Source organism: Anguilla rostrata, chromosome 14 (assembly GCF_018555375.3).
Source record: "Anguilla rostrata isolate EN2019 chromosome 14, ASM1855537v3, whole genome shotgun sequence".
Taxonomy (NCBI): domain Eukaryota; kingdom Metazoa; phylum Chordata; class Actinopteri; order Anguilliformes; family Anguillidae; genus Anguilla; species Anguilla rostrata.
The window spans coordinates 9994892-10006375 of NC_057946.1; the positions used below are offsets into that span (position 1 = coordinate 9994892).

An 11484-nucleotide genomic window follows, 5' to 3' on the forward strand; every position below is an offset into this window, starting at 1 on the left:
AATACTGATCAGTTAACCGTGTTCGACTTGCCCATCTGTCAAAAGGTTATTTTTGCACAAAATGCGACACGCATTCTGAGAAGCAGAGCCCCTATGAAAATAATACAAATGAAAAAATGAACTTGTAAAAATTCTGAGATGTTACCTTCACAGTCATGTTTCCTTTGGGAAAGCTTTTCTGATATACAAAAAGGGCTGTACTGTATTAATTGTAATTAAATTTTAACATCATACTTCACTGAAGCCCGGTTCTGCATAAAGTATTATGATTTGACTGGAATTCATGACAGCCACGTTTGCAGTGTGCGAATTTTCAACCACATTATTATGCAAGGGGGAGAAACATAAATAATTAATAGGTACTTCCCTCCAAGATGAAAGCACTCAGAATCCGACACAGTTCTATCCCATATATTTCCTAAAAAATTGCAGTGGAGCTGGGTGAGAGACACATATAGGAAATAAGGATGGCGTGAGGACTTGTCATACTTTGCTTTGTAAAGCACAAAAATGTATCAAAGTCATCCTGTACTGTACCACCTTCCGCACGCTAGGTTCCTCCTGTAAACACTTTGCCAGCATTCTGCTTGTCAGGAATTCCAGACGGCAAGAGAGGATCTTGGATTGTGGCAATCCTGATTTATTGCTCTTGTAATTTCTTATGACACGGCGCACCCTAATGCAGCCGAATGTCACCCGTTTAATTCTGCCTGCGTTATCAAGACAAACGTTAGATGGTCAAGCCAAGGATTCATTCCGGTCCCTGTTGCTAGCTTCACAGGACAATCTTGGCAGCGTGCAGACAAATCTATTGCTGCTGTAAATGGGGCAGTATTGACATCGTAGGGATTATTGACAATCAAGAGGGAAAAATGAGAAGGAATAAAGCTTTTATGTGCTTTTAGACTAATTCGATATTGGAATATGGCATAGCCCCAGGGTTGAATATCTGAACCCCTTTGTCTTATTTTCACAATCAGTGTGGGAATTATTTATGTGTAAGGATATGCAAAGGATAACCAGTTCATGAACGAAAATTAATATGGTCAATAAAATATTTTAATACAGGTCTCTCAGCACTAAAGAGAAACAGCTCTTCTGCATTTTTAGCACACTAATTCAATAAATATTTAAATTATTATGAAATATTTTATTTATTATTTGGTGTTTCATTATTCTTGGTAAAGTAACAATTCTTATAAAAGTAATCAGTTTGTGATCTCTGAGTTTTCAGATAAAATGCTAATTTGGTCACTGACAAATAGTGCCATCCATAAACAGTTGGAGGGGAAGTAGAAATAAAGGTGAATAAATGTAAGAAAATTTACTGTGTCCTGGTTATTTGTTCTGGCATCTTTCTTCACTTGATAAAATCCATACCTCAATGAACTACCTCAAACTAAAACAGCATATAAACCAAATTAATAATGTAGAGTTGGAAAAACCCTATGAAAGAAAATAACAGCGATTTTAGCATAACATAAAGCCAGCTCCCAAATAATGTTCACTATTGCATAATTTTGCATTTATTTATCCCCATAGTTCTGCATTGTCTCCATATTTTCACTTAAGTGAAGAATATCAATGTAACTACACAGTTTTAATAAAAAATGTAACACAATAATTGACCAACCAAATATTCCACAAGCACACATTATCAATTAGGCTACACAAACCAGGATTGCTTATTGATCATTTTTTCCTGTGTAATAAATAACTTTGTAGGAGAGCATAATAACCTGCATAATAAGCTAATATTTCATTAATGTTATCTCTTTCCTGCCTTAAAGTTCAAGTAAATACAGATCTGTCAGCAGGAAGTCATTATTTAGACAGAGACGGCAGGAGGTTCAAGCCGTGTTCAAGGAAAACAAGACACAGCTATTTGAATATCAAGCCAGGTCAGCCACAGAATATTAACATGTCTAATCATTTGAAATGCACATCCCTAATATTAAGCAGATAAAGGAATCAGCTCTCCCATTAATCACATTATACGGATGCCTGCACTAATTTAAAAAAGCAAAATTGTAAAAGATCTGGCATGCTAATGACTCCAGTTTCTGGGAACCTTGTCACAAGATTCAATTAAAGAACTAATGACTACTTCAACAAGACACAGTACAAACAGTACAGTGCCTTGTCCTGTCTAGCAGTACTTACCATAAAGTGTTGTTTTTTAAACTTGCAATGACAGTACTTTTTACTATTGCTAGTGAAATAAAAATAAAAATAAAAATGCTAATATGGCAGGTTAAGAAAAACTGACAGGTATTCTTGAGAATCCTCAGTCCTGCACTTTCCAACTGTACAACATAGGCGTGGAGATGAGTAACACGCGTACAGTTTTTGGTATTAATTTTCAAATTAATTTCAGTTGCAACTGAGTCAACAGCAGTCTATTAAGAAGGCATTAAGGAGGCAGATCTATGCATAACTTCACGGGCAAAACAACAAGAACATCATTGGAACTCCTTGCCTGCTAATCGTGATTTTAAACAAGACACAATGTTCCGAAATTACACCCTGGGCCTGAAATTTAAAATATTGCCTCAAAGAAAGAACTGTTTTCATAGACAATGTCTGCTCGAATAGCAAAGGGTAAAATGGTATATTTATTTGTGTCATTTTTCCATGCTGTGGCCACAAGAGTTGCCAACGGGAGCTCAATGAGCATCTGAATAAATTCCCAATCACTTACGCAAATGCGTGACACATACTATGCAATACCTCTCATCGCAGATTTTGATTTCTCCCTTCACATCAAACTGGAGTTGTTTGATGTACGGTGTGACCTAGAACCCATGCGGTCTGTCAGTGATTAAGCTTGATAAAATTATGAAAATAAGCATATCATTACTGAACTGTTTGCTTGCGCAGCCATCATCTGCTCTATAAACAGATTATAAGCCACAGCCTCATGGAGGCTATGGAATATTGCACTGTGGCACACAAAGAAATCACCTAACCCAGAAAAGGAACTGATTCTAAAGGGGATTGTATACAGTAAAAAAGGGGTGGAATTCTAATCTATTGTGTGGTGAAAGAGATACAATAAAACAGATTACTAAAACAAGCCATACCTAGACAAATAATTAAACATAAATATGAATTGTCCTTCTGATTTTTTCAATAAAGAAATTAATGCTGAAATGCACAACGTATTATTTGAAGAAGAAGAAAAAAATAAAGCTGAAATAGATAAATTGGAGTCAATATACAATATACAGCACACTGCCACTGGGCTCTGGAGCAGTAGAAACGCATGCTCTGGAGCGATGTATATAATACCTATAGATGAAATACATGCCTGCACTATTTCAATCCAGTATAACCAATCTAAGGAAGGTGACAGCAAAGTCTACAATGCACATTATTACTGAAGCAAAATGCCCTGTCCAATGTTTGAGAAAAGGGGGATCCTTAATCTCATTGATCTCATTGTATTTATCATTGTATTTGCATTATGACCTGCATCTCAGATACTGTGTTTTCAATATAATCTCTCAGCAAGAAAGGCTTCAAAGACACAATATAGAAGAGTAGATGAGTCACTGCATGAAATTGTATGAAACTACACACACAGACTTATGAAACACATGCATCATATCCAACATCATACATACAATTAATATTTTAAGAAACAATAGGTTTTATTATTTATATATATATATATTGGCACACATTGCTTTTTTCTCTAGTATTCTGTTTATATTTCCCATTACCAAGGGAAAACAATGTGACAGAATTTGAGTCCTGACCTTGTTTTATGTTTAATATCCTGTCAGAGATGAGAGAAAAATAACTAATTTTCCAAGATGGTATTAATGTTCCCAACAGACATCATGCAGTATTGACAATGAGGTAAACATTGAGTCTCTTTGTACTGCACACAATTCCAAACCTCAGCCTTGAGAGGCCTTCACAAACAAACAACAACATCCTGAAATTATGGTATGTGCTAAAAACTATCTACACTCTATGTGGCTGCTGCTTTAAAATCAGTACCCTTGTGTACTATAAAGAACTGTACAAATACAAGTACTTGTCCATTCAACAATAAACAATAACTATTGTTTCAATTCTCCAGCATAGTGACATGCTGGTCATATCACCAAGGTAGCTGTACAACAATTATCAGTCAAGGTACACCATGCTTTGATCAAACAAGGTCATATGATCTGTGCTGAAGCCTGACATCTGAGATCTGTGATCATGTTTTACTCTATCGAAATGCAAATATTACCAAGAAGTAAGAATAAGAATGCTGTATTGTTTTGTTTCCTTCCTGCATCCCTCGGAGTGCCTGTAACTGTTGCAACATGTGTGGGCTAATGGACATATGTCCTTCAGTGCGCTACAAAGAAACAACAACAGCCTACAGAAAAAATAAATGAGATGAGTCAGGGCATTTAAGAAAAGCCACCTAAAACCAACGTAACATGGAATTATTCTGCTTTTAAAATCACGGTCTAACAAAAGTAGGTTTACATTAAGTGCAGGTTAATTTTCAATATCAAGAAATTACCATATGACGACTGCATTTTAATTTATTGCAGAATAAATACATAACTTTGCCTCCCCTTCCATTAAATATGATGGGCTGACACTGCAAACAGAAATTTCTGCATCGCAGAACCTGAATTCCAATGATTGGAATTAATATGAATTTACTGAACATGAATATTTTTTAATTCATTACAATTATTAGACCGGGTGTCATACGTTTGGTTGATGGTCAAGGTCTTCTTTTCCCTCTTTCTATTTTGCATGCATAATGAACTGAAGGGGAAATGGTCCAGGAATCCAGACTGAAGGAATGATGTAGACTCCAGGCCAGCACAGGTTCAGAATCTCTATTCACACAGCTGTACCAGCATTATGAGACCCTGGAGACCCTGTATAAGGAGCCTGCCTGGTGGGCTGTGGGTCTCCTTCTTACAGTAAGTATGGAACTGAATTAACGGTTCCTACAAGGGCTGTATGATGATCATCAGTCATGTGTGAATTAGCCTACCTCTTCTTGATTAGTCAACAGTATCTGGGTGGTCTTGGTTCCTTTGGTGCTTACTTTTTAATTTTTATATTTTTATCGCTGATTTTTAATCTTATTTTTCCCAACCCCAAGCTCAACTGAACTTGTGGATCTTCCACCAGCAACCCTTCCTGCCAAGTATTTGTAATACTGGCGTAATGATGTACAGTCAACACTTTTGCATGAATACACTGAATAGGAACTAGATGGGAAAAGGTAAATCTCCAAAGAATCACTCCTCAAGGACTAATCGTTTCCTACCTCTTCAGGGTTTCTTGATGACACAAAACTCAAACGTTGCTCAGAGAATACTCCTGAATAACAAGAATGACTACTTTACATTGCTCCTTATGTTTATGCATAGGCACTGAAATGTAGTCAGCCAAGTTTGATCTAACTATGACCATTACCCTCCAAAGGTATCGGCATGCTTGATAAAGATAAACAAAAGAGACTATAAACTAAAATAAACAATAAACAACATGTGTAAATAGTAAGGTCACAATTTTTTCTAAACCATGTGGCTCACAGGGTTTTAAACTTGCATTGCATATGGTCTCCATGAGCACTGGGTTAGGGCAATCACATGACTAATCATACAAATATTGGTCAATTGTGACTCTAGGTTTCCTTTCACATGGAGAATAAGGAAAGTAAACATGCAAGGAATGTCAAACAAAAAACTATTTAAGCTACCGAGAGTGTATCAGCATCCGCCTGGTACACTGCACCCTGACGGATTCAATACACACTGCACGGTTTGAAATTCATCATTACATGTGCAAAAAACAACAGTAGATCAACATTTGCAATAAAAATTTTAAAAAGCTGGAGACCAACAGCAAGAGGGAATCACCTGTCAACAGGGATCCTAGCGAGCTTTGAATGGTGGACAGATGTCACCTCTGGATTTGACTGATGACTCATGAATGAAACCATTCCAGTATAAGAAACTGGATTACATTTCTAAATAAGAATGTAATCAACAGCAGAGCAGTCCCCTTTGCAAAACATCCTAGATTGAAGTATGTGTAACGGGCTGCTCGAGGCACATTAAAAGTAAGTATACAGGTCTTAGAAACTCAGATGACAGCATGTCTGTGGCCACAGCCGTGTCGATACATGGCACATTTCCGCGAAAGTGAAACCAGTGGAAGCTGTTAAAAATGTTTTTGAAGCATTCTCCAAGCGGTAAGCTGCACTACTCCCTGCTTCTAAGGAACTGAATACTGACGCAAGTTCAACACCCACGTGAGCCATGCAAAACGAGAGGGGGCAGTTGGCATTCTGCTGTGCTGTACCATTCCCACTGCCTCTATTAGCCTACTATTTGGGATTTGTGGACCCTGATATTTCTCAGCAAATACTGCTGTGTTAGCACAGCTCAGGGAGTTAGTTGTTGTGCCACAGACATTTAGGGCCACCGCTCACACTGATTGTAGAACATGGCAAAAGCCTCATTGAACTGACTGGATTGAGAGTCGACAAATCAGAATCCATGAAACATACAATAGGTTTGAAAAAAAAAAAAAAGCAAACAGAGTACAGTCAATACAATAAAGAACCAAATGTGTTGAAATATGCAGAGAAGATGCAGATAAACTGACAACATGTTACAACCCAAATGCACTCCAAAATAAAATGTATTTAGTTCAACCACATAGCACACAAATTAGGCTACTTGAGGCTGTTAGGGTTTTTTTTTACCCCCAGGTCCGTACACTTGACAAAACTCCCTCTAGACTCAATTCCAGGATTAGACAAGAACTGTCAACAATTTCAAATTATTATCACAAGAAAACAGCACTTCAATGGCATTGCGGGAGTTCAGGGACAGAGGCAAGAAAATCTTTCCAAATCTTTCCAAAAATCATACCTGTCTGTTCCAACCAACTCAGTCGATGACTGGTGAGGTTTTATGTGGTAATTGTCAAAAACTTGCATCACAGAAGCCCCTCCTGGCCTCATGCTGAGGGATTACTGGAATGCAGGTGAGAAAACTGCTTTGGAAACTGGTGACCCTAAAACACATTACCTGCGTTGTTCATTTTGTATATCTTTTTTTGCTCATCTTTAAGGGCACTTCTGGAGGGCACTGTATATAGGCTATTTACTTCTACTCTCCCCTTTTCAGAATGATCAACAGGAAATAGTGCTTTGTTGAATTTGCATCAGCAAAACAGGAAATACATTTTTTTAAATACTGAATTATAAACTAATTATGTTATAAATGTATATCATCATCCATTTTCTACTGCTGTTCACTATCTCCATAGAAACAGATAAAGAAAGATGTCAATAATTTGCTCATGGAAATAAAGCCATGAAAAATATTCAACAAGCTATGATGGACTGTCCATAAAGCTCCCTTGAAATAAAATATGAATGTGTAATGTACCTTCAGATAGCAATAGCATTTGCTTATGACACCACCTGAAACATGACCACTCTTCTTTTCACATAGTGAACTCCATAATGTTTGTAACACTGACATTTTCTTCTTTATTTGCCTCTGGACTCCACAATTTCAGATTTGTGATCATACAATTCACATTGTTAAAGTGTGATGGTTGAAGTGCACATTTGCAGCTTTTATTTAAGGTTATTTTTAAACACTTTGGTTTGACCATGTAGAAATTACAGCACTTTTCACACCCCCCCCCCTCCCCCCATAATGCTTGGGACATATGAATGTTACGAAAATGAAAGTAGTCATGTTTAGTACTTTATCGCATATTCAACATCACCAGATGCTGAGTATCTTCTCTGGTATGGCTCTGCCAGGCCTGCACAGCAGCCATCTTCAGCTCCTGATAATTTCTGGGGCTTTTCTCTTCAGCAAATGAAACTCATGTCCAACTGGATTTAGATGCTTTAGAAGTATGTTTGGGATCATTGTCTTCCTGTAGGATGAAGTGCTGTCCAATGAGTGTGGAGACATTTGCTTGAAAATGAGCAGTTAAGATGCATCTGTGCACTGCAGAATTCATTCTGCTACTGCTATCAGCAGCAGTGACATCATTGATAAAGACAGGTGAGGCAGTACCTGCGGTTGCCTTACATGCCCAAACCCCGATCCATAACACAGCCACCACCACGTTTCACATAAGACAGGGGTGCTAAGATGTACCAAAAATAGCCAAAATTATGCGGGATATTTTAGGTAGCCTACATCTTAGCAAACTGTAACCTGGCCATCCTGTTTTTGTAACTAACTCGTGGTTTGCATCTTGCAGTGTAGCCCCTTTAGCTCTGTTCGTGAAGTCTTCTGCGGACAGTAGTCACTGACACATCCATGACTGCCTCCTGAAGTGTGTTTTGGTTTGTTGGACAGGTGTTTGGGCATTTTTCTTCATTGTTGTGAAAATACACTTTAACCTCCACTCATTCTAACAGTATAAAGAGATTGAGCAGGAAGGCCAAACAAGCAGGCAAAGCATATTCTACTCTTGCTTCATGCACCAAAGTTGCAATTGCCTCTGTAAACTCCATGGCTATGCAATATCTGCAATGTTCTGTCTACATCTCAGTTAAAGAGGCCAGGTGCACAGCAGACAGCATGAATGTGGAGATTTAAACCAGCTTGAATGGTATCAGGGCCCATTGTCAAGGTTACAGAACAGCATGTAATCACACAGACAGCTTCTCTGTTTTTAGATAGGTACAGCTAAAAAGGTAGGAAATTACAAGGATACAAAGCCTGTACACGACAGAAACATTCACCAATACCATCCTGACATTTGTACTTTCAAAAAATCCAATTTTTGATTCTATTTCAGTTTTACATTCAGGCATTCTGAAAAATAAAAAGGATACTAGATGGCATGTAATAATGGCCCTTTTGCCTGAGCACCATCATACTATTGCATCAAACATACTGTGCCAAATGAGATGGCATCAGGTATATCCAATTATAAAACATCTATTCTATTCAATCTTCAGTATATGGAACTGACTCAAACTATGTTGACATTTAAACAGATGATGTTGACTGACGTCCCTGATATAAAATCATGAAGCTTTTTGAGGCACCAGTGATGAGATCTATATCACAGTCTACATGAATGTGATGAGAATCATCACCAGCATCAGCAGCCTCATTATTGTCATCAGAATATGAAAGTTTTAAATACAGAGCCCATATGTTGTCATAAATCAAACCAAGATGCAAAAAGTAGGCCCTACAACAATTAAAGCACACACATTTTTGTCTTTAAAGCTGTATCTCTTTTAGACTGAACCATTTACGGATGTGGTTGAAAGACAGAGCTCAAACAAAGGAAATGATTTAGGCTGAATAACATATAAGGGGGGGGGGGGCTGTATGAAATCATATACATCCTTCCTTCAAATGTAGTTTATCGTTTGAAAAGCTGTTTTTGTAACTATAACAAGTAACATCAGGCGCATAACATCAGGCAGTTGTACTCAGGAAATTGTGGTAGCATGCAACCTGCAAGCATTGTGTCGCACACAATGGTGTGTATGAATGTGTGAGTGTGTGTGTGTGTGTGTGTGTGTGTGTGTTTGAGAGAGAGACAGAGAGAGAGAGAGAGAGAGAGAGAGAGAGAGAGAGAGAGAGAAGATAAAAATAATAACTGATGTAAGTCACACCAAAATGACTACTATGCATTACTGAGAAAAATACACTTCAACTGTTTCAATATAGACTACATTGTCATTATAGTCTACAGTAACTACAGTGGAATCAAGCATATAGAGTAGCGACACTGTATGTATTTGGATACTGCATGACGAAAAAATAATAATCAAACCGAGTTTGTTTATAATTAAAATGGAGGAGTTCTTCATAATGCATGGGAGGACATGCCTACAGACAGCGTTGTATAGAATTCATAACAGCCGCACTCACCGTCCCAGTTCAGACTCCAGCTCATAGTAGTCCGCCAATGTCTCCTTTTTTGAGCCGTCTATCCAGTATTCCGAAGCAGCCCCTGGTCTGGGCGAGGGCATGGTGACTTTCAGCATCCCCGACTCTTCAGATGGATAACAGTAGCCCGCGAGCTGTAGGCTATTCCCAGCGGCGATTCACGCTATTTTACTCAAACACGGGGATGTAGAAAATTGCTACCTGAAACGTATGTGAAGGATGACTTGTGCAGCGATTGTCGAATTACCAAAAGCCGTTACCAGTAAGACACGTAACATTAAAATGGTATTCGGATCAGAAAGTACAATCGAATTAAAGTTAACACGGGAGCACTGAAAACAAGCGGGGACTTCAAAGGTTGTCAGTCTATCTAACGTCTGCACCGCTACTTTGCACTTGCAGCACTCTCAACAGCAGAAGCTAGCAGTGTGTGGAGGAAGGGCAGCCAGGGTGCGTTCGAACATGACGTCTACTGGGTCCTACTACCGGCCATGTAACCACAATAACAAGGATAACCGCGGCAATTAATGAAGTCTAATTTAAATTATCACCTGCAACGATACAATAATTATCGGGCATGCAATACTTGTCCAGCCACCTTGAATTTAATTACCTATTTAAAAATAGCATATAATATTTAATATAGTCTCCCCCAACCCCCTTTGTGGATATTGAATATATGTTGTATTAGGAGTCGTTCACAAATGGCATTCAAATGATGTAATGGACAGAGACTATTTTCATAGAGACTAGTTCGACTGCAATGTCATTACAAAGCTACCTTAAACGGTCAGTGACCCTGTTGGCCACAGAGATGATCTCTCTTTTGCCAGTTGTCACTTCTATTTCCTTTGTTACATAAGCAGCAGACTCAACAGCCTATGCATACAACGGACAGAAATGCATCATGACCTTGTGACCAGAACGCAGTGAAAGGATAATCCCACTAGGATAATACATTCTGAAACGGTAAAGCCTATATTTCCAGGGCACATTAAAGCTGATTTTCTAGTGCTCCTTAACTGCAAAATGTAATGCAGAAGAAAGGCTTTTTTTTTCCAACTAAAAAAGGAAACTTACCACTTATAAATTCATAATACACTTTGTCCAATGCCATCTTTGGAGAGTTTAAGGATTGTGTAAACTATATGGCTTAACACCAAGGTGTATGTACGAGACTTGGGACATTCAGTCCCCTCAAGATCCCGTGACCCCCTTCTAACCAACAACTCAAATAAATGAGAAATTATTCCCTTAAAATTGTGTATTCCCAGTTGACATGGAGTGTGAGTGTAAGGTTTCAGTATTTATACTGCCTTCAAGGTACAGTATTGTCCCACCAGAAAACAGAGTAGGCATGTAATATGCCCACTTTCTGCAGAACAGTTCAGGCACAGTCATTTGAAAGAGTGAACAAAAAATATACATTTATTGGCTATTTCAAGTTGATAAATTCAATCAAGATGGTTTCAACAATACCCCTCATGAACAGGAATCTATCAGACCTGTGCACTGCATGATTGGCAATTCCCGCACTGCATGTGAACAGAGAACCCAT

The 11484-nt window shown here is 38.2% G+C and overlaps 1 protein-coding gene across 1 annotated transcript in view; it reads right to left on the reverse strand.

Annotated features, from left to right (window-relative positions):
• Positions 1–10359, reverse strand: part of camk4 (calcium/calmodulin-dependent protein kinase IV) — a 56716-nt gene extending 46357 nt beyond the window's left edge. Inside the window, exon 1 of the mRNA XM_064309397.1 lies at positions 9909–10359. Coding sequence (XP_064165467.1) covers positions 9909–10024 — 116 coding nt within the window. The 5' untranslated portion in view covers positions 10025–10359. The remainder of the gene's footprint in view (positions 1–9908) is intronic.
• Positions 10360–11484: the final 1125 nt, after the last annotated feature.